Raw genomic sequence first — 23,647 nt, 5'->3', positions numbered from 1 at the left:
GTTTGTTTTTCCTTCCCTTTCCTTTGCTTTAGGATAGCCGGGAGTGTCTGAGGAAATGCCACGTATATCTCATGGGAAGGAGGGTGTCAGCTTCTGACTCGTCCTTAGTTTGCCTTCTGTTCCCTCACCAAGTGTACCTTAGAATATCGAGTGAGAAATATAGGGATAAAAATGGGCAGGACACAACCACTATTGCTACAGGCAAGGCGCAGATTTTCTGTGGGAGCCAGAGACAGAGATCCTGCTTGTTCACCAGCTTAAGGGCGGCCTAACATCTTCTTCTTTATTCCCAGTCAGGGTCCTGTGTAAAGTTTTCCCCTTGCGCCTGGCCAATCATAAGAGAACACACAAAACTGACAAATGCATCAGCTTACATGCCTTTCAGAGGAATAACAAAATGCCTTCAGCTGTGCCTGGACCATTTTATGTCCGAATGACTCTGTCGAATGATACGGCCATTCAGATCCGTGGATTTCAGAGCATTTCAGTAACAGTATTAGCCTCTGGGAGCAGGCTGACTTACGGATATGAAGTGATGCCTTTTCTCTGCAGTTCAACAAAGCGCAAATCCCCTCCCCCTCGCCCCTAGGCGTGCAGCATCCCTCAAGGAGCCGCACGGCCAAAGCTCTGATTGGTCAGGCAGGAGAAAAGCCCTTGCCTTGGCCGCTGGGGGGCTCCAACTACAGTACCCAGAAAGTCCTGCGCAGAGTTCAGCCAGTGGAAGCACTTCCGAGGGAATACGGCTCATGGGGGCGGGACTTCCGGCCTCCTCATTGTGGCGGCCATTTTGCTGCTCTCAGGGCGTACCGGGGCGGGACCGAAGTGACGGAACTGTCAAGGCGCAGAAGTCGTGTCCCCACGGCAGAGAGGCGGGTCCGCGGCTGGCGACGCCGCCCGGACTGCCCCGCGCGGGGCAGTCCGGGACGGGGACCGCCGGGTCCAGGTGTCCACTCCGCCCATAGAGTCCGATGGCGGCGGTCGCGCCCAGGGACCCGGCTCAGGTAAGCGCTCGTCCCCCGGGCCCTCCCCAACCAAGACTCCAAAGGCCGGAGCGCGGGGCGCCTGCTCGCGGCCCTGCGGCCCAGGGCCCGGTGGGCGGGGGCGCGTGTGTGAGCGCCGGCGGGCTGCGTGTGGGAGCGGGCTCCGAGGTGAGGGGCCGGCTGGGGCGGGGGCTTCAGGGGGCCTGAGGCGGGAGGATTCTGCCCTCAGGGGACGGGGGGACGGAGAGCGTGAGGCGGAGTCCCCTGGACTGGCGTGCCGCGATGCGGTACCTTCGCTTCTAGGGCCCTGGAGGGTCGTGAGCAGAAGAAGGACGCCGCTTGTGTTCGGGTGTTAGCGGCTTTCCAGAAGCTGCGCGAGGGAGCTCAGGCTGGAATGGGGGTGATGACGAGGGAGCCCTGGGAGTGGAGTTCTTGTTGGAGGTCGCAGAGCTGGTGGGAGGAGCACTGAGGATTGAGACCCTGAGATTAGTTAGCCCGAGGTCACTGGGTTCCAGGGCTGGGCGAGATGCAGGGGAGGCCTCGTGTCGTGGAGCCCAACCCTGGTGTCCTCCCCTCAATCGCAAGCTATGAAGGATGTGAAAGCACTTAAGAACCTATACAAGTAAAGAGAGGTTGCCTCAGTCCCTTACTGGTCTTGACATCGCCAGTATGGTGTCCAGGACTGTGGTGTCTTGAGGCTCTTCCCTTCCTATTTTTCCAGCTGCTGGGTGTGGGCACCCTGAGCATACCCCAAGCCCGGGGTCCTGAGTGGCAGGGCCAAGGGGTATGTGCACGTGTTCCTGTTGTTGTCAGCCAATATAAAGAGGTGTGCACATGCTTGAACCTGTTTTCATTCTCCCTGCTGGGATCAAAGAGCTGAGGGTCAAGAATCAGGTCTCTAATGTGGGCTGTTGAGAATTTGGGCATCTTTTAGGTAGGTCATGAGAGGTTTGGATCGGGGGGTGGGGGTGGGGGTGGGGGGTGGTCTTACCTAAGTCTTAATGGAGTCCATCTCATTACGGAATGGATAACAGACTGTGGAAGTAAGGGAGGAGGCAGGGAGCCCAGGAGGAGGCAGCTGCTGTAATCCAGATTGATGAACCAGAGTGGTGACCATAGAGATGGGTGAAAAGTTGGACTCCCTGTGCATTTTTTTTTAAGAGGGGTGGATTTTTTGATGTTGTAGTTCAGAGGAGAGAAAGGGAAGAGTCCAGGATGACCCCAGGGATTTTGGTCCTCGAAGCTGAAGGGATGGAAGTTCCATCAACTGGGAGGGGTAATTGATGGTAGGTTAATTTTCTCTGGGACTATGAGGAGTTTTGTTTGGTCCTCTTAAGAGTCTGAGATGTTTCAGAGAATTGTGAGTGGAGATAGCAAATGCATATCTGGACTCACAGGTCTGGGTATCTTGGGAGGAGGTTTTGGGTGAAGACATCCAAAAGTGGTGACTGTTGTGTGGACCAGGTGGAACTGTGGGTTGCATTTAGATTGAGGATGCGGGTCATCATGACAATGCCTTGGATGGTCAGCTAGAGGAGGGTGCGAGATGAGCAGTAAGTGTCTTGTGAGATGAGCAGTAAGTGTCTTGCTGTGCACCTGATCAGTGTTGCTGATGAAGGAGGGAAGTGATCATGGTAACCATATGGGAGAGAGAGAATGGTCTGGTAGGTGATCAAGGCTTCCATGGGGTGAGTGGACATGAGATGGCTGTGGAGGCATGGGAGTAATTGAGACAAGATGACTCTGAAGCCAGGCTCCTGCTTATTCACTACTGAAGTTTCACTGGAATTTTATGGTGAGCTTTGGTGGGGTCTACGGTGTTCAGTCTTGATGGTGGATAGGTCTGGGGCAGACTTTAAAAAGTGGTGGCTATTGTGAGGACCAGGATGGAACTGTGGATCACATTTAGGAAGTGCGGTGTAGGTTATAGTGGTAATGCTGTTTGCAGGTTGGAAAGACTAGGGTGCATGCTAAGAATGATGAACCCAGGGGAGGGAGAGAAGTGATGGTGCGAATGGTGTGGGAGAGAGGATGATCTGGGAGGTGGCTAAAGCTTCCATGGGATGTGCGGGTGCAAGATGGCTTCAGAGGCAAGAGAGTAATTGAAGGAAGATGAAACCGAGGGCAGGGTTTCTGCTAATTCACTACTGTATGGATTTACCAGAATTTTGTTGTGAGTTTTGATGGGGTCTGGGGCGTTTTGGTCTTGGTAGATAAGATCTGGGGTAAATGTAGTCATTTGTGAGAGTCCTTATGCCTAAGGGAGGGAGACTCTAAGGACTGGGGTTTTAGGGCAGGTTGAGTGGAGGGTTGGGATTTGGGACTGCTGAGGGGACAGCACGTGCAGCACGGAAGTGGAAGTGGGCCATGGGCATTTGTAAATTGTATGTACCTCTGGCTAGTATCAGAGCAAGGATCGGAGGTACAGAGGAGGCCTTCAAAGCAGAATCCAGGGCTTTGGCCAAAGTAGAGCTATGGGAGTGCAGCTGAGGGGACTGAAGATGTTTCCAGAACAATGTGCACAACAAGAGGAAGTGTGAGCCAAGGACCTCACTGTGTTGGAGCTGAAGGGCAGAGAATGAGCCTGCATTTCATTGTGTCTTGGGAGTCTCAAAATAGAGACCCTGGGAGAATGGACAGTAGGGACCCTCCACGCCAGGAGGAATTTGGATGACATCTCTGTTCCCTCTGCCTGATGTTTCTGAGGGCAGAACAGACTGAATAAAGAGAAGCTGAAGATAGGGTGGGTGTTAGTGGCACCTAGGCCTGGTGTTTCTGAAGCTCTGAAAGAGGGTGAGTGTGGGATACATGTGTGGTGAGATGGACTGTGGGACTTCAGGATGTTCATGGTTTCATCTGTCCCCATCATAACAGGATAGTGTGACCTTTGAGGACATTGCTGTGTACTTCTCCTGGGAGGAGTGGAGGCTTCTTGATGAGGCTCAGAGATGCCTGTACCACGATGTGATGCTGGAGAACTTTACACTTGTATCCTCACTGGGTAAGGCCCTCCCCCTCCCCAGTGGCCTGAAGTAGGCTCTGTTCCCTCCCCGCCCACCATCTCGCAGTGTCTCTCACATGTAGACAGTGGGCATTGCTTGCTTCTCAGCTTTCTGGGTAATTGCTGTGTTGATAGGGCTGGTTTATTTGCACTGCCGTCTTCTCTCCCCCACAGCCTCAACACCTGCTATACTGAACCCTCTTAGAAAGGGTTCAAGGTTAGTAGATCTTTAGTGAGCTTCATGGATTCCGCCATGCTTGGCCTTTGTTTGGGTCATTGTGCACAGATCCATGTCAGTGTCACTTCTGTATCTTAGCATTTGTTTGTTTGTTTTTAAAGTAAGCTCTGTACCCTTGGGGGCTTGAACTCGTAACCCACGTGTCAAGAATTGCGTGCTCTACTGACTGAGCCAGGCTGTTTTCCAGTTTTGGATCTTTTCTCTCTCTCTCTCTTTTTTTTTTTTTTTTTTTAAAGATTTTATTTATTTATTTGACAGACAGAGATCACAAGTAGGCAGAGAGACAGGCAGAGAGAGAGAGGAGGAAGCAGGCTCCTCGCTGAGCAGGGAGCCCGAAGTGGGGCTCGATCCCAGGACCCTGGGATCATGACCTGAGCCGAAGGCAGAGGCTTAACCCACTGAGCCACCCAGGCGCCCCAATAAAATCTTTTTAAAAAGAAATTTTTACTGCTGAAAAATGCTACCATCATCTGAAATTCCAGGAAGTATCTTCTTTGCTCCTGAAGGGTCTTGCCTTGATATCGATAGCTGCTGACTGGTCAGGATGGCAGCCTGCATGGTTAGGGCAGCTGTGGCAGTTTGCTTAAAAACAAGACAACAGTGAAACTTGCTGCGTTGATTGACTCTTCCTTTCCTAAGGATTTCTCTGTAGCAGCTGATTTTTCTGTTCTATGGCGTTTTACCCACAGTAGAACTTCTTTCAGAATTGTAGTCAGTCCTCTCACACCCTGTTGCTCCTTTATCAATGAAGTTTATGTAATAGTCTAAATTCTTTGTTGTCATTTCCGCAGTCTTCATAGCATTTTCACCAGGAGTAGTAGATTGCATCTTTTTGAATTTCTAAAAAATTTTAACTCCAGTATAAGTAGTGTTTTTTAAACATGTTTTTAAATTTTAGATTCCATCTGAATAAACTTTCCTTGCTCATCCATACAAAGCAACTTCTTATCCATTCAAAAAAATTTTTTTAGGGGACCCTGGGTGGCTCGGTAGGTTAAAGCCTCTGCTTTCGGCTCAGGTCATGATCCCAGGGTCCTGGGATTGAGCCCCGCATCCGGCTCTCTGCTCAGCAAGGAGCCTGCTTTCCTTCCTCTCTCTCTGCCTGCCTCTCTGCCTACCTGTGATCTCTGTCAAATAAATTAAAAAAATAAATAAATAAAATTTTAAAAAATTAAAAAAAATTTTTTTTAATTTTAATTTTTTAAAATTTAAATTCAATTAATTACATATAATGTATTTGTTTTAGGGGTACAGGTGTGTGATTCATCAGTCTTTTTTTTTTTTTTAAAGATTTATTTATTTATTTATTTGACAGAGAGAGATCACAAGTAGACAGAGAGAGAGAGAGGAAGCAGGCTCCCTGCTGAGCAGAGAGCTGATGCGGGACTTGATCCCAGGACCCTGAGATCATGACCTGAGCCAAAGGCAGCGGCTTAACCCACTGAGCCACCCACGGTGCCCGATTCAGCAGTCTTATATCCATTAAAATGTTATCATGAACTTGTAGCAGTTCAATCATATCATCAGGCTCCATTTTTTAAAAAATTTTATTTATTTATTTGACAGAGATCACAAGTAGGCAGAGAGGCAGGCAGAGGGAGAGGGGGAAGCAGGCTTCCTGCTGAGCAGAGACCCAATGCAGGGCTCTATCCCAGGACCCTGAAACCATGCATGACCTGAGCCAAAGGTACAGGCTTAACCCACTGAACCACCCAGGTGGCCCTTTTCTTTTTTTTTTTTTTTTAAGATTTTATTTATTTGGGGAGAGCGAGCCAAGAAAGTGGGAGGAGGAATGGAGGGAGAGGGACAAACAGACTCCATGCTCAGTGCAGGGCTCAGTCCCAGGTCCCTGAGACCATGATCTGAGCTGAAATCAAGAGTTAGATGTTCAACCGAGTCATCAGTATGCCCGCAGGCTCCACTTCCAATTCTAGTTCTCTTGGCCATTTCTGTCACATCTGCAGTTACTTTCTCTATGGATGTCTTGAACCCTTCAAAGTCATCCATGAGGGTTGACATCAATTTCCAAACTCCTGTGGATACTTTGACCTCTGCCACCCATGAATGGCAGCTAGAATGATGCATCCTTTCCAGGTTTCGATTTACTTTAACCAGATCCATCAGAAAAACCACTATGACACCCCTTGCCTTATACATTGTTTATTTGTTTCTTTCTTTCTTTTTTAATTGTTGTTAAGATTTATTTATTTGAGAGAGAGGGAGAGTGCCTGTGCTTGTAGGGGGGTGTGGAGAGCAGAGGGAAAGGCTGAGCAGAGGGAGAGGCTGTGTGTGGAGCCTGATGCAAGGCTTGTTTCTCAACAAATTTGTATTTCTTTCTTTTCTTTTTTTAAGTTTTTATTTATTTATTTATTTATTTATTTATTTTATTATTATTTTTTAAAGATTTTATTTATTTATTTGACAGAGAGAGATCACAAGCAGGCAGAGAGGCAGGTAGAGAGAGAGGAGGAAGCAGGCTCCCTGCTGAGCAGAGAGCCCAATGCGGGGCTCGATCCCAGGACCCTGAGATCATGACCTGAGCCGAAGGCAGAGGCTTTAACCCACTGAGCCACCCAGGCGCCCCTCAAATAAATAAATCTTTAAAAAGTCAAAATTAGGGGCGCCCTGGGTGGCTCAGTGGGTTAAGCCGCTGCCTTCGGCTCAGGTCATGATCCCAGGTCCTGGGATCGAGCCCACATCGGGCTCTCTGCTCAGCGGGGAGCCTGCTTCCTCCTCTCTCTCTGCCTGCCTCTCTGCCTACTTGTGATTTCTCTCATGTCGAATAAATAAATAAATCTTAAAAAAAAAAAGTCAAAATTATTTGGGTTATGGCTACAGAATGGATGTTGTGTTAACAGGCATGAAACATTAATGTTGTAAATCGCCATCAGAGTTCTCGAGTGACCAGGTGCTTTGTCAATGAACAGTAATATTTTGAAAGAAATATTTTTTTTTTCTGAGCAGTCCATCTCAGCAGTTTGCTTAAAATAGTAAACCATGTAATAAACAGGGTGCTGTCCTCCAGGCAGAATAGATTCAACCTAATTGGTAAGAGTCCTAGGACGTCCAGAATGATACAGGAACGCTGGCCCCCGCCAAGAGAGTTGGCCTGTCCTTTGAAGCCAGGCTCGACCTCTCTAGCTCTGAAAGTGCTAGATGCAGGGTGTCTTCCCATCGCAGGTTGTTTTGTCTGCCTTGGAAATCTGTGGTATGCCCTGAGCTCGATCTTCTGGATCACTCGCCACAGCTTCTGTGTCAGCACTTTGTCCGTTGTGCTGTGATGGTGTGGAGATGGCTGCTTTCCCTCAGCCTCAGGACCCAGCCTCTGCTGACTTTCAGCTGGTCTTCTGCAGACTCCTCACCTCTCTCAGCCTTTCTAGAAGTGGAGACAGGCCCTGCTCTGGATTAGGTTTTGACTTAAGGGAGTGTTGGGGCCGCTGTGATCTTCTTTGCAGACCACTAGAACTTTTTTTTTTTTTAAGACTTATGTATTTATTTATTTGACAGAGATCACAAGTAGGCAGAGAGGCAGGCAGAGAGAGGTGGGGAGGCAGGCTCCCTGCTGAGCATAGAGCCCGATTCGGTGCTCGATCCCAGGACCCTGGGATCGTGACTTGAGCGGAAAGCAGAGGCTTTAACCCACTGAGCCACCCAGGTGCCCCAAATAAATAAAATCTTTAAAAAAAAAAAAGAAAGGGAGAGAAGAAACACAACATTTACCATTTTTTTTAAAAGATTTTATTTATTTGACAGAGATCACAAGCAGGCAGAGAGGCAGGCAGAGAGAGAAAGGGAAGCAGGCTCTCCGCCGAGCAGAGAGCCCGATGTGGGGCTCGATCCCAGGACTCTGAGGCCATGACCCGAGCCGAAGGCAGAGGCTCAACCCACTGAGCCACCCAGATGCCCCATTTACCATTTTTTGATAATGTTAAATGTTATATGGGTGCGGTTTGTGGCCTCCAGAACAATTACAATAGTAATAAAGGTCTCTTCTGGAAACATTTGAAATATTGCAAGAATTACCAAATTTGATACAGACATGAAGTGAGCAAATGCTGTTGGAAAGACGGTGCCAGGGCACCTGGGTGGCTCAGTGGGTTAAGCCTCTGCCTTCGGGTCAGGTCATGGTCTCAGGGTCCTGGGATCGAGCCCCACATCAGACTCTTCGCTAAGCAGGAAGCCTGCTGCCCCCTCTCCCTCTGCCTGCCTCTCACCTATTTGTGATCTCTCTTTTCAAATAAATAAATAAAATCTTGAAAAAAAAAGAAGATGTTGCTGATAGCCTTGCCACACCTTCACTTTGTAAGAAACGCAGTATTTGTGAAGCGTCATAGAGAAAAATTGCCGTCAAACTAAAAAATAAATAAATATGCCTATACTCTCTGTTTCTGTGATTTTGGCTTTTTTTTTCCTTTTTTTTTTTTCTCCTAATTATTCCAACCACAGTGTACAAGGGTTCCTTCTACCTTCACTCTCACCAACACTTGTCTCTGCTCTTTTTCTTTGTTTTAATTTTTTTAAGTTTATTTATCTGACAGAGATCACAAGTAGGCAGAGAGGCAGGCAGAGAGAGAGAGGAAGCAGGCTCCCCACTGAGCAGAGCCCGATGCAGGGCTCCATCCAGGACCCTGGGATCATGACCTGAGCCAAAGGCAGAGCTTTAACCCACTGAGCCACTCAGGTGCCCTTCTGGTCTTTTTGAAGGTAACAATCTTACCAAGTGTTGGATGATACATCAGTGTGGTTTCAATTTGCATTTTCCTGATGAGTGGGGAAGAGCATCTTTTCATATACCTTTTAGCTATTTGTAGATTTTCTTTAATGTCTATTCAGGCTCTTTGCCTATATATTAATCTGATTTTTTTTTGTTACTGAATTATGCGAGTACCTTATATATTTTAAATGTTAACCATTATGTGGTAAAGTGTTTGCAAATATTTTCCCCCTTTATATATTGTTGATTGTTTCCTTTGCTATGCAGAAGATTTTTAGTTTGATGCAGCTTGATTTGACTTTATGGGTTTTTTTTTTTTAATATTTTATTTATTTGACAGAGAGAGAGAGAGCACAAGGAGGCCAAGAGGCAGGCAGGGAGAGAGGGGGAAGCAGGCTCCCCACCGAGCAGAGATACCGATGCAGGGCTCGATCCCAGGACCCTGAGATCATGACCTGGGCCAAAGGCAGAGGCTTAACCCACTGAGCTACCCAGGCGCCCCTGACTTTATGTTTTTGATGTAATTTGACTTTATTTTGTCTTTGTTGAATGTGCTTTTTGTTTCCTATCTGAAAACTCAGTATTAAGACCAGTGTCAAGGAGTTCTTTCTCTGTTTTTTCCCCCAAGAAGTTTTACATTTTCGTGTCTACATTGAAGTCTTTAATACATTTGAGGTAATTTTTATGAGTGGTGTAAGGTAGGGTCCCAGTTTCTTTGTTTTGTTTTGTTTGGCATGTACATGTCCAGCTTTCCCAGCACCACTTGTTTTTTATTTTAAAAATTTTTTTAAAGATTTTATTTATTTATTTGACAGAGATCACAAGTAGGTAGAGAGGCAGGCAGAGAGAGAGGGGGAAGCAGGCTTCCTGCTGAGCAGAGAGCCCGATGTAGGGCTCTATCTCAGGACCTTGGGACCATGACCCGAGCCACCCAGGTGCCCCTCCCAGCACCACTTATTGAAGAGACTGTCCTTTTTCCATGTGTGTTCTTGGCACCCTTGTCAAAGAATAGTTGAATATATATGTGTGGGTTTGTTTACTTCTGGGCTTTCTGTCTCATTTCATGAGTCTGGATGTCTGTTTTTATTCCAGTACCATCGTGTTTTGTAGTACAGTTTAAAATCACAAAGTCTGGTCCTTCTAATTTTGATATTCGTGATCAAGATTTCATTGGCTATTTGAGGTCATTTGTGGTGCAAATTTTAGGATTCTTTTTCTGTTTCTGGTAAAATGCCACTGGAATTTTGGTAGATACTGCATTGAGTTTTAGGTTGCTTTATGTAGTAGAAGCATTTTAATAATAATTCTTTCAGCCCACAAATATGGAATATCTTTCCATTTATTTGTGTCTTCAATTTCTTTCGTTGGTAAGCCACCCAGGCACCCTGGTTTGCTGGTACTTTGTTGAGCTTTTTTACATCTATGTTCATTAGGGATGTTGACCTGTAATTGTGTTTTCTTATAATGCCCTTCCATGGCTTTGCTGTCCTAATATAAGCCTCGTAAAATGAGTTTGAAAATGTTCCTTCCCTTTCAGATTTTTGGAAGAGCTTGAGAGTTTAATCCTTAAAATGTGGATAGAAATCATCACTGAGTCTATCTGGTCATGACCTTTTCTTTGTTGGGAGATTTTGATAACTGATTCAATTTCTTTGTGTATTTGGATTTTCTATTACAACTCATTGTTCGAGGTCGCCCAGGTGGCTCAGTTTGTTAAGCGTCTGCCTTTGGCTCAGGTTGTGATCCCAGGGTCCTGGGATGGAGCTCTGCATCGGGTTCCCTGCTCAGCAGGAGGCCTGCTTCTCCCTCTCCCTCTGCCGCTCCCCCCTGCCTGTGCTCTCCTGCTCTGTCAAATAAATAAATACATACATACATACATACATACATATCTTAAAGTACTCAGCGTTGGTTGGTTGTGTTTCAGGGAATTTATTCTAGCTTATCTAATTTGTTAGTGTGTAATAGTTCATAGTAGTCTTTTATGACTGTGTGTTTGCTATCAGTTGTAATTTCTCCTCTTTTATTTCTGAATTAATTTGAGTCTTGCCTTTATTCTAAGCTAGTCTAGCTAAAGGTTTCTCAGTTTTTTGTTTTTTGTTTTTTTTTTTTCCAGAAAAACAGCTCTTTTTATTTTTCTAGTTTCTGTTTTATTTCTGTTCTGATTTTTGTGTTTTCCTCTGTTTCACTGACTTTGGTCTTAGTTTGTTCTTTTTCTAGTTCCTTAAGGTGTGAAGTTAGGCTATTTATTGGAGTTCTTTATCTTTTTGGTGCTCACAGTTATTTCTCTGAACTTTTCTCTTAGAACTGCTTTTTCACATTCCATATGTTTTGTTTCCACTTTTGTTTTTCTCAACATATTTTTTTATTTTGCTTTTGATTTTTCCTTTGGCCAGTTGATTGGATAGGCATGTGTTGCTTAATGCCCACATATTTGAATTATTAAGCTTCCTCATGATTTTTTTTTTATGATTTTATTTAAAAAAAAAAAGAAATCTTGGGGCGCCTGGCAGTGGGTTAAAGCCTCTGCCTTCGGCTCAGGTCATGATTCCAGGTTCCTGGGATCGAGCCCGGCATTGGGCTCTCTGCGTGGCTTCCCCCCTCCTCTCTGCCTGCCTCTCTGCCTACTTGTGATCTCTGTCTGTCAAATGAATAAATAAAATCTTTTTTTAAAAAAAGAAATCTTGTTTTCTAAGTAGTCTCCACACCCAGTGAGGGGGTCGAACTCACAGCCCTGAGACCAAGAGTCACAGGCTCCACTGACTAAGCTTGTCAGGTACCCCCTCCTATGTTACCGATTTCTGGTTTTATTCATTGTGTTAGGAAAAGGTACTTGATAGAATTTCAGTCTTCTGAAATTTGTTTTGTTTCACATAACATATGATTTACCCCAGAGAATATTCTGTGTGCTCTTGAGAATGTATATGCTGCTATAGTAGGATGGAATGTTCTATATATGTCTGTTTGATCCATTTGGACCAGAATGTTCAATTCAGATATATCCTTGTTAATATCTTCTGTCTGGATATCTACCCATTGTTGAAAGGGGGATATTGATAGTAATATTCCGTTGCTGTCTTTTCTGCCTTCAGATCTAGTTGAGTTTGCTTAATACTTAGATGCTCTGATGTGTGATGTGTACATACCTACAATTTTTACATCTTCTTGGTGAATTAATTCCTTTATCATTTTATAATGACCTTTTTTGTCTCTTATGACGGTTGTTAACTTAAAGTCTGTTGTATCACCTGTAAGTATAGCTACCCATATTCTGTTTTGTTTTTCATTTGTCTGGAGTATCTTTTTCAGTTCCTTCACTTTCAACCTTTTGTTTTGTTTTGAATTCAGCCATTGGATCTCTTTTGCCCTCTTGTTAATTATTGTCTGAGTGTTTTGTAGCACCTTTCTTCCTCTCTTGCAGTATTCCCTTGTGATCTGAGGATTTCTCATGGTTTTATGCTTTCATTTGTTTATCTTTTGTTTCTGCTGTGGTTTTTGCTTTGTGGTTACCATGAGGCTTATTTAAAGCACCTTAAAACATTCTATTTGAAGCTGATAACTTTTATTGCATACAAATCTCTTTTACTCACCTCCTTTACATTTTATGTTTCTAAATGTCACCATTTACATCTTTTTTTTTTAAGATTTTATTTATTTTTTTGAGAGAGAGCACAAGCAGCGGGGAGGGGCAGAGGGAAAAGCAGACTCCTTGCTGAGCAGTTGAGTCTAAGGGGAGGTTGGGGGGGGTTCAACCCCAGGACCCCGAGACCAAAGACAGATGGTTAATCGACTGTACCACCCAGGCACCCCACATCTTTTTTATTTTGTAACCATTCACAGATTATTGTAGATAGTTATTTTTAATACCCTCAAATTTCGTCCTCCATACTGATGTTGAGTGATTAACACACTGTTGAAGTATTACAGTACAGTAGTGCCCTGTTATCCATGGGGGAATATGTTCCAAGAATCCTAGGGGATGTCTGAAACTTCAGATAGTAGCGAAACCTATACATACTATGTTTTCTCATATATATATATATATATATATATATATATATATATACATACATACATACATATATACACACACACACATACATATATATATATACACACACATACACACACGCACACACATGATAAAGTTTAAATTTATAAATTAGGTACAGTAAGAGATAAACAATAATAAATAATAAAATATAATAATATCAATAATATAATAAAAGTTATGTAAATGTGTTCTGTTTCACTCAAAATATCTTATTATACCATACTCACTCTTTCTGAGATGAAGTGAGGTGAATGACATGGGCTTTGTGACTTAGCATTAGACCACTACTGACCTTCTGACAATATGTTACAATGAAGTAGGATCCTTTGTTTTTGGACCATAGTTGACTGTAGGTGACTGAAACCATGGAAAGTGAAATGAATAAGGACGGACTCCTATATTTTGAATATGACTATGTAATTGCATTTATCAGTATGTTCTATGTTTCCATGTTACTAATTAGCATACTTTCATTTTAGTTTCAAGAATTGTGTTTAGCATCTTCTGTAGGGTAGGTCAAGTAGTGATGAACTCCCCCAGCTTCTGTTTGGGAAAATCTTTCTCCTTCATTTCTGAAAGACAGCTTTGCTGGTAAAGTAATTTTGGTTTGCAGTTTCTTTCTTGCAGCATTTAGAACACATCATCGCACTTTCTCTTAGTAGTCAGTGTCACAGTGGAGAAGACTGCTCATATCCTTATGAGGGGGAGGGGAGTTCCCCTGTATGAGTTTTTCTCACAGCTTTCAGATTCTCTTTGTCATTACATTTTGACTTTTATCATATAGTTGACCTTTGAACAACATGAGCGTTAGGGGTACCATGCAGCCAAAAAACCGTATATAGCTTTTGACTATCCCCAAAACTTAGCTACTAATATCCTATTCTCCACCAAAGCCTTGCTAATAACATAAAGTCAATTAACCCATGTTTTGTATGTTATATTTATGCTATATATTTTTTAAATATTTTTATTTATTTATTTGACAGATCACAGATAGGCAGAGAGGCAGGCAGAGAGAGAGGAGATATGCTATATTCTTACATTAAAGTAAGCTAGGGAAGAGAAAGTGTCAAAATCATAAGGAAGAGTAAATGTGTTTATAGTATTTTACTGTATTTATTGGAAAAAGTCTGTTTATGAATGAATCTGCACATTTCAAACCCTTGTTGTTCCAAAGAGTCAACTGTAATTTGTTTTGGTGAAGTCCTCTTTGGTTTGAATCTTTTTGGGGACTTACAAGCATCATGTACCCAGATGTCCATGTTTTCCCCCAGATCTGGGAAGTTTTCTTCCATTATTTTTTAATCCATTATTGTTTATTTATTTTTTTTTATTTACTTGAGAGAGAGAGGGTGTGAGATGGGAGAGGGTCAGAGGGATCAGTAGACTCCCTGCTGAGCAGGGAGCCTGATGCTGGACTTGATCCTGGGACTCCAGGATTATGACCTGAGCCGAAGGCAGTCGCTTAACCAACTGAGCCACCCAGGCGCCCCAGTCCGTTATTGTTTAAATAAGATTTCTGTCCCTGCCTGTCTTCTTCAGGGCCCCCGTAATGCAAATAGTATTCTGTTTTCATGATGTCCTGTAATCCACATAGACTTTCTTTATTCACTCTTCTTAGTTGTCTTTTTTCTGATTTGTCGAGTGATTTCAAGACTTATCTTCAGGGGCACCTAGGTGGCTCAGTCGGTTAATTGTCTGCCTTTGGCTCAGGTAACAATCCCAGGCTCCTGGGATCAAGCCTCCCATCAGGCTCCCTGCTCAGTGGTGGAGAGCCTGCTTCTCCCTTTCCCTCTGCCCCTCCCCCTGCTTGTGCTTTCTCCCTGTCTTTCTCTCTCTCAAATAAATAAAATCTTTTTTTTTTTAATGCGCAGAGCACTATTAAAAAGGTGGGGGGTGCTTGGGTGGCTTAGTGGGTTAAAGCCTCTGCCTTCAGCTCGGGTCATGATCCCAGGGTCCTGGGATCAAGCCACACGGGGCTCTCTGCTCAGCAGGGAGCCTGCTTCCTTTCCTCTCTCTCTGCCTGCCTCTCTGCCTACTTTTGATCTCTGTCTGTCAAATAAATAAATAAAATCTTTAAAAAATAAAAAAGGGGGGGACGCACCTGGGTGGCTCAATGGGTTAAGCCTCTGCCTTCGGCTCAGGTCATGATCCCAGGGTCCTGGGATTGAGCCCCGCATCAGGCTCTCTGCTCAACGGGGAGCCTGCTTCCCCCTCTCTCTCTGCCTGCCTCTCTGCCTACTTGTGATCTCTGTCAAATAAATAAATAAAGTTTAAAAAAAAAAAAAGACCTATCTTCAGTTTCCGACTCAGGTTTTGATTGATCAAGCTGGCTGCTGATGCTCTCTATTGCATTTTTTTTTAAAAGATTTTATTTATTTATTTATTTGACAGACAGAGATCCCAGAACCCTGGGATCATGACCTGAGCCGAAAGCAGAGGCTTTAACCCACTGAGCCACCCAGGCGCCCCTCTATTGCATTTTTCATCTTCCTTTCCTTTCCCTTTCCCTTCATTTCTTCCTTTCATTCATTCATTCAAGTTGGGGGCAGGGAGAGGGAGAGGATCTCAGGCAGACTCCATGCTAAGTGCTGAGCCTGACATGGGTCTCAATCTCACAACCCTGAGATATGACTGTAGCCAAAATCAAGAGTCGAAACACTTAACTGGCTGAGCCACCCAGCTGCCCCTGCATTTTTCTTTTCATTCATCATATTCTTTAGCATAACTTTTGTCCAGTATAGTTAACATACAGTGTTCTGATTGTTTCTGGTGTACAGTATAGTATACCATGATTTATTTGGTCCTTTTTTATATTTTCTTATCTATCTGTTGAAAAATCTTATATTATTTATAATTGTTTTCCTTATTTCATCGAATTGCCTTTTTCTTGCAGCTCATTGCGCTCCTTTAAAACAATTATTTTGAAGTCTTTGACAGTTCCTAGATCTCCCATTTTTTTGGGGTGACTGATCAGTTACTGTGTTCCTTTGGGATGTCCTGTTTCCTTTATTTTTTTGTTTTTTATAGCCTTGCATTGATGTCTGTACATTTCATGGAATAGTCCCTTCTTCCAGACTTTACAGAAAGGTTTTGGTGGGGAAGATCTTTACCCATGTGTGGTTGTGAGTGCACCAGCTTCGTGGGGTGTGGCAGTTCCAACTACAGCCTGGTCAGGAGGCTTAGTGTCTGTGCAGCTCTTTTACCTGAGATCAGTGTCATCAAACACTATAGGAGTTCTCAGTAGCTGAGGCTTTGTGTGTCCACAGTAGTAGAGAATGCTACTGGAACCTCCTGATCTCTTTCTCCCACAGGAATGTTTTGGCTGTGGGGTTCCCTTGATGCCAAGTCCTGCTCTTGAGTGTATGTGTGCGGTTGGGGTAGCATTGGTGTCTTATGTGCAGGCACCTGTGGAGTGTGTACATGTCTGGGTTCCAAGAATGTGAATAGACATGAAGCAATAGCGGTTCTAGGGTCCGTTTTGGAATAGCGTGCAACAGCGTTGACTTGCTGTGTGAGATGCAGTTGTACTCTGAGCGTTGATGGTGCCTGTGATTAGAGCATGGGTTCCCTCAGTGTCTCTGGGATCAGAGAAGCAGACTAGCCCACAAGGGCCATGGCTCTCATGCCTGAGACCCGGGCACTCAGGTGACAGCCATGGAGTCAGGTTACAGAATGAATATAGGCAACCACAGAGCAGTTGCAGGCTGGGGTCCAGGGTATTGGTGGGGTTGGTGTGAGTGGCAGCTCTGGTCATGGAATGGAGCGACAGCTCCTTTTTTGGTGGAGGGGAAAACTCAGTATATTATTCTGTGGTAGGTCCACCATGGTGATAGCTATTGATTACCTTAGTGCAAAAGCTGCTGGGGTCTTCTGCAGAGCAGGCCGGTGGGGTCCATGCCTGTAAACGCTTGGACCCTCTGCTGAGTACTCTGTGATGTTCTGCTGCTGTAGCAGGACTTGTTGGCGTTCTCCTCAGCAGAGGCTGCTGAGGTCCCCTGCAGAGTAGGGGAATGCAGTGGCATCAGCCCTTTGGCTGACACAGCCCCACTCTTCTTATCTGCCTATAGCCAGCTGTCTTCACTAAGCCAGTGTCCCCAGTGATCCTTTCTGTGTCGTTATTCTTTCTGTGTTCTCCATCGTGTCACTGTATTGCCTTTTTTTTTTTTTCCTAATGATTTTATCTATTTATTTGAGAGACAGAGAGTGTACATACAAGCAGGGGAGTGACAGAAGGAGAGGGAGAAGCAGGTTCTGCACTGAGCAGGGAGCCCGATGTGGGGCTCAGTCCCAGGACCTTGGGATCATGACCTGAGCCAAAGGCAGATCTTAACCAACTGAGCCACCCAGGCACCCCTGTGTTGCTGTAGCACCCTGATTTAAGCCTGCCAAGGGCAAAGGCTGGTTTCCTCTGCTGTTATACTGACATCACTCACCTTGCCGTCTTTTGTGCTGAATAGCCCGGGACAGTGCTGGCTATTCGTTTGTCCTCTTTCTCCCTTAGGACTTGCATTGTCCATGTCCCATGTAGTTTCTCAAGGCTTACAGGGAAGAATCCTTTGTGTATCACAGGATGGGCAGGACTCCAGACATGACAGAGTGGACTCAGAACGGCGTGGTCCTGGTCAGTGGCTGGAGAGTGTGTCCACATCACACCAGGTCCCTCACAGTGAACCTGTCTTTATTCACCCACATTTTCATGCTATTTCCAGTGACCATGCTTCATTTCTACCTTTTCGTCTCCATTTTGACATTTTGCCGATTTGTCTGTTCTTCTCTCATTATTTCTACTGTGACTTCCAGCACAGGGGTAATCTCTACCTCTCTGGACTCCACATCTCTCCCATTTCTCTCATGTTCATGTATTCCAGCATTGGCTGTGAGATGTTCACGTACCCTAAATTGACGTTAAACAGCAAGTAATATGTTGCAGTTGGATTGTAATGTGCTTGGAGGCATGCTTTTACCCAGCCTCACATCAATGGTAGCAAAGGTCCCACCAAAGACTTGGCAGAGAAATGAGTTGTAGTCCTTGCCTATCTTTCTTGTCTCATACCCTGTCTTTGTATCCTTCTCCTGGTGAGGTCTCCACCATTCTGTGACCTTAGGGGCCAAATAATGGACAATGACTGCTCCTACAACTGAATTTCAACTGCTGTGTCTGGAAAAGCATGGCATACACTCCTGCCTAGATAAGATGGATGCTTGTGTGTGATGGGCTCACCCCCTCGCTACAGCGGACACCTATTTCACCAGCGTTTCTCTGCCTTCAGGTTGCTGCTGTGGAGCAGAGGATGAGGAGGCCCCCTTTGCACAGAGCGCTTCTGTAGGCGTTTCACAGACCTGGACACCCAGGGCTGCTCTGTCTTCCCGGAAGACCCACCCCTGTGAGATGTGTGGTCCCGTCTTGAGAGACATTTTCCACTTGGCTGAGCTCCAGGGGAAAGAAAACAGCCAGAAACAGTTGAGGTGTGGGGCCTGTGGGAAACGATTTTCTTTCGGTGTGAAGTTGGAGCAGCAGCAGCAGCAGGAGCAGCCCGTGGGAGCAAAGCCATTCAGAAGCCGTGTGGACAGGGCCTCTGCTGTCAAGAACTGGGGATCCGGTGGTTCAGGAAAGCCCTTTACCTGTGGAGCAGTTGAGAAGGACTTGCTGTCTGGCTCGGGGCATCTGGGGCAAGAGGCCACTTGTACTGGGGAGAAGCCAAAGGAAATCACCCAGTGCAGGGCAACATTACAAAGCCGAAAAAGTCATCACACCTGGGGAGAATGCAAGAATGCCTTCGGTCCCAAACACCTGCTTGTTCAGGACCACTGTTTTGTGTGCAGTGAATGTGGGAAAACATTCAGGTACAAATCTTCATTTGCCATACACCAGAGATACCATACTGGAAAAAGACATCATGAATTTGGTGAATGCGGAAAATCCCTTAGGCAGAACTCTTCCCTCAGTCAACATGGAAAGACTCACACTGGGTCCAGGCAATACAAGTGCAGCAAATGTGGGAAGTCCTTAAGCCACAGATCTGTCCTCATTCATCCCCAGAGATGGCACGATGGAGAAAACAGTTATGTGTGCAGTGAATGTGCAGAATCTTTTAACCGTGGCTCCGTGTTGATACCATGTAGAGTTCAAACTGGAAAAAGGCCTTTTAAGTGTAGTGACTGTGCAAAATCTTTTACTTCTGTCTCTGCCCTCAGTTATCATCAGAGATCTCACACAGGAGAACGGCCTTATGAATGCAGTGAATGTGGGAAATCTTTTATCTCTAGGTCTGATCTCCGTTATCATCAGAGAGTTCATTCTGGAGAAAGGCCTTACGAGTGCAGTGAATGTGGGAAATCTTTTATCACTCGTACTGCTCTCCGTTATCATCACAGAGTTCACACTGGAGAAAGGCCTTATGAGTGCAGTGAGTGTGGCAAGTCCTTTACCCGAAGAAATAACCTCATTATACACCTAAGAGTTCACTCAGGTGAAAGACCTTATGAGTGTAGTGAATGTGGGAAATCTTTTACCTTTAGCTCTAGCCTGCGTTACCACCACAGAGTTCACACTGGAGAAAGACCTTATGAGTGTAGTGAATGTGGGAAATCGTTTAACAATAGGTGGACGCTCATTCGACACCGGAGAATTCACACAGGAGAAAAGCCTTACGTGTGCAGTAAATGTGGGAAATCTTTTACCTGTAGCTCCACTCTCCAGTATCATCATCGAGGTCACCTTGGAGAAAGACCTTATGAGTGCAGTGAATGTGGGAGGTCTTTTACCACTAGCTCTGCCCTCCGTTATCACCAGAGAGTTCACACTGGAGAAAGGCCTTATGAGTGCAATGAATGTGGGAAATCTTTTATTTCTAGGTCTGACCTCCATTACCATCATAGAGTTCATTCTGGAGAAAGGCCTTATGAGTGTAGTGAATGTGGGAAATCCTTTATCCGAAGAAATAACCTCATTTTACATCAGAGAGTTCACACAGGAGAAAGGCCTTACAAATGTAGTGAATGTGGGAAATCTTTTAACAATAGATGGACACTCATTCAACACCAGAGAGTTCACACAGGAGAAAAACCATATGTGTGCAGTGAGTGTGGGAAGTCTTTTACCTGTAGCTCCACACTCTGTTACCATCAAAGAGTTCATGAAGGTAAAAGGCCTTATGAGTGCAATGAATGTGGGAAATCTTTTACCTCCAGTTCCACTCTCCGTTATCATCAGAGAGTTCACACAGGAGAAAGGCCTTACAAGTGCACTGAGTGTGGGAAATGTTTTACCTTTAGTGCCAGCCTTCGTTATCATCACAGAGTTCACAGTGGAGAAAGGCCTTATGAGTGCACTGAATGTGGGAAATCCTTTAAGGATAGATCACAATTCAATAAACACCGGAGAACTCACACAGGAGAAAGGCCTTATGAGTGCAGTGAATGTGGGAAGACATTTAGCCAAAAATCTTCCCTGTCAATACACCAGAGAATTCATAATAGTGAACGGTCTTATGAGTGTAGTGCTTGTGGGAAATCTTTCACATCTATATCTGGCCTTGGTTATCATCATAGAGTTCATAGGGGAGAAAAGCCTTATCAGTGCAGTGAATGTGGGAAATCTTTTACCAATAGCTCAATACTCATTCGACACCAGAGGGTTCACACAGGAGAAAGACCTTATGTGTGCAGTGAATGTGGAAAATCTTTTACCAGTAGTGCTACCCTCTCTTACCATCAGAGAGTTCATGCAGGTAAAAGGCCTTATGAGTGCAGTGAATGTGGGAAGTCATTTACCTCCAGTTCCACCCTTCGTTATCATCAGAGAGTTCATGCAGGAGATAGGCCTTACGGGTGTAGTGAATGTGGGAAATCTTTTATCTCTAGCTCCAAACTACGCTACCATCAGAGAGTTCACACTGGAGAAAGGCCTTATGAGTGCAGTGAGTGTGGGAAATCCTTCAGGGATAGTTCCCAATTCAGTCAACACCGGAGAGGTCATACTGGAGAAAGGCCTTATGAGTGCAGTGAATGTGGGAAGTTTTTTACACGGAAATCTACCCTCTCTCAACATCAGAGAGTTCACACTAGGGAAAGGCCTTAGGTTGCAGGGAAGGTGTAATTTCCTATTCACTGTAACAACACTGCAGGGAACTCTGAGGAGCCATCTGTCTGCCCTGAGTCTCAGACAGCTGAATGTGCACAGTGGGATAATCCATGTAAGTTTCTATAAGGTAGTAGGAAGCTTGTGTAAATATGTTGCACTTTCTAAACTGTCCAGGGCTCTTTCTGGATTTAGCTCACTGCTAGATTTTGTGACCAAAGCCTTTTCATCTCTCCTGACTGGCAGGTGCACAGGGTGCACCAGTCACCTCCACAGTGTATTCAAGGAAGGTGACCTTTGTTCTCTCGTGAATTGGAACAAATTAGGAGTGACCTGAGCCCTTATGGTCAGTTTCCCCATCTCCTTAACTACCTTGGGCATGGACCTGAATCACTGATGACCCAGGGAATAGGAGTATGGCTGGCAGCTTACAGAGAATGACTATCTTTTTCAGGGACATGTTAGTTTCATGTGACATTTGCGATGAGCTTTTCCAGCTTCCAAGTCCCAAACGTTAACTGTGCTGCACGTTGCTTTGGCTTATGTGATGATCAAGGCCTTATTCTTTAAGTCCTCTTTAATCTTGGATATTCTGCTTACTCTGTGTGGTAGTTTATGTACGGATTTGGACTCAACAAGCATTGCTGGGTGAACTTTTTAGGAGTCTTAAGTTGTCCATGCTTCAGGAGGGAGAGGAGGATGGCAGAAAATAGCTTGCCAGTTTGGCCAAATTTGCATTGCTGCTTCACCACCTCTGAAAAACTGCAGGGCTTTCTGGTGTTCATTTGTGATCTGCATGCTTTGTGTTTTGGGAGGGGGCAGGGGTGAGACCCTCAGATGCTTCTGAAAGGAGCATGAATTTTTTTCACTTGCTGAAAGGAGGTATCACAGGGGATGTCAGCACTGTTGGGGGCTTATTAACCCTGGCTTTACAAGCAGCCATGTGCCCTGATGTCCACAACCCATTGGGCTGAGGTCACTGGTCGAAAGACCACAGTGGGCAAGAGAAACCCTATTTGGTACAGAAACACTGGCTTAACAGGAAGTGGAGACTGCAGCCAACTGGATGGAATGTGCCTCTTCTAAAAATGCATCCGGATGGGGCGCCTGGGTGGCTCAGTGGGTTAAAGCCTGTGCCTTCGGCTCAGTTCATGGTCTCAGGGTCCTGGGATCGAGCCCCACATCGGGCTCTCTGCCCAGCGGGGAGCCTGCTTCCTCCTCTCTCTCTGCCTGCCTCTCTGCCTACTTGTGTCTGTCAAAGAAATAAATAAAATCTTTAAAAAAAAAATGCATCCGGACGAGTTTCTGTGACAGTGACTGTAGGATCAGTGTGTACACAAATCTCAGGACCTCCAGGCGTATTTATCTTGTGCAGGTAAAGTCATTGTCAGAGGAAGAAAAAAAAAATCAAAAGGTTCTGTGGTTTCCTCTCAGTGATGTTTGCCTCAAAGCCACTACCACAGAGGCAGGGAAAAAAGATAAATGAGGATCTGTATACCTGGGATCTGGCACTTGTGACCAGGAAGCATTCCTGAACTTGTATGTAAATATTCTTCATTGTTCTCTACATTTGCTGCCACTGACATAATACTCCCATAGGCATGAGAAAGAGATGGAGTCAGTGTGGGGTTGCCAAACCTATTTTCCAAAAAGAGTAGGACACAGACATTCTGTCTTGAGGCATTTTTAAAGCTTTATTGGGGTGTAGTTTATATGTACTAAACTGCATATATTTACAGTATAATTTGCTAAGTTTTGACATAGTTATGAATTTCTGAAACCACAACCATGATAATGAACATATCTGTCACATTGTTTATCTCATGTCCTTTTATAATCTCCCCTGCCCCTACTGGTAAACCAGTAAACCACTGGTTTACTTTCTCTTAAAATGGATGGGTACCTTTGAATTTTTTGAATGTTTGGAGTTGAGTATTTGTTGTTTTTATGTGTCACAATTACTTTGAGATTCATCCGTGATACTACATGAGTAGTGGGTTTTTTTTTTGCTGAGTAATATTTTTACATATGCCAGTTTATCCATTTATCTTTGTTTTTTCTAGATTTTGACTATTGAGGATAAAGCTAGTTTAAACATGTTTTATGTGAGTGTATGTTTCTTTGAACTTCTCTTGGTAACATGACGTCTGGGTCACAGGGTAGGTAAATGTTTTACTTTGGATCACACCTTTTGCATCTTCCCAGCAGGTATGAGAGTTCCATTTCCTCCACATTCTGAATATGTGGTTTAGCCAATCATTTTAATTTTAGTCTTTTTAAAAATAAGTTTTTAGTGTTCTCTCATTTTAATTTTATTTCTGTAAGGATTAATGATGGGCATTTTTCCCAATGCTCATTTGCTGTCTGCATCTTTGGTAAAATGCCTGCGCACATCTTTTTCTTATTCTTTGAGCTATGGCTATTTTCCTTTGACAGGACAGTGAAACAAGTGTGTATGTGCTCACATGCACTGAACAGCTGTACCCTTTTAAATGTTTTCTGCATTATTAACATATTCTCCATCACATTTTTTTAAAAATTTTATTTGAGAGAGAACAGGTAGTGGGGAGGGGCAGAGGG

General features: G+C 44.6%; 1 protein-coding gene across 2 annotated transcripts; it reads left to right on the top strand.

The window, feature by feature from the left end:
- Nucleotides 1-41: 41 nt before the first annotated feature.
- On the top strand, nt 42-22,288 carry LOC125089001 (zinc finger protein 850-like). 2 transcript variants are annotated; one of them, XM_047710712.1, is made up of 3 exons: nt 42-1,001; nt 3,855-3,981; nt 18,258-22,288. In XM_047710712.1, the coding sequence occupies exons 1-3, from the start codon at nt 969-971 to the stop codon at nt 21,065-21,067; spliced, it is 2,970 nt and encodes a 989-aa protein (XP_047566668.1). In that variant the 5' UTR covers nt 42-968; the 3' UTR covers nt 21,068-22,288. The 2 variants fall into 2 exon arrangements, with proteins under 2 accessions (XP_047566668.1, XP_047566670.1); XM_047710714.1 differs by lacking the exon at nt 3,855-3,981 and having other exon boundaries at nt 64-1,001.
- The last annotated feature ends 1,359 nt before the right edge of the window (nt 22,289-23,647 follow it).

The sequence above is a fragment of the Lutra lutra genome, chromosome 17 (assembly GCF_902655055.1).
Source record: "Lutra lutra chromosome 17, mLutLut1.2, whole genome shotgun sequence".
NCBI classification, from domain to species: domain Eukaryota; kingdom Metazoa; phylum Chordata; class Mammalia; order Carnivora; family Mustelidae; genus Lutra; species Lutra lutra.
This window is presented reverse-complemented; position numbering and strand designations above follow the sequence as displayed.

What these genes read in the sequence shown, in the direction of transcription:
- LOC125089001 (XM_047710712.1), top strand. Translation starts at nt 969, where the DNA reads ATGGCGGCGGTCGCGCCCAGGGACCCGGCTCAG. An exon ending in CGCCCAGGGACCCGGCTCAG is followed by an intron (nt 1,002 to 3,854) that starts GTAAGCGCTCGT and finishes CCATCATAACAG; the next exon opens with GATAGTGTGACCTTTGAGGA. An exon ending in TACACTTGTATCCTCACTGG is followed by an intron (nt 3,982 to 18,257) that starts GTAAGGCCCTCC and finishes CTCTGCCTTCAG; the next exon opens with GTTGCTGCTGTGGAGCAGAG.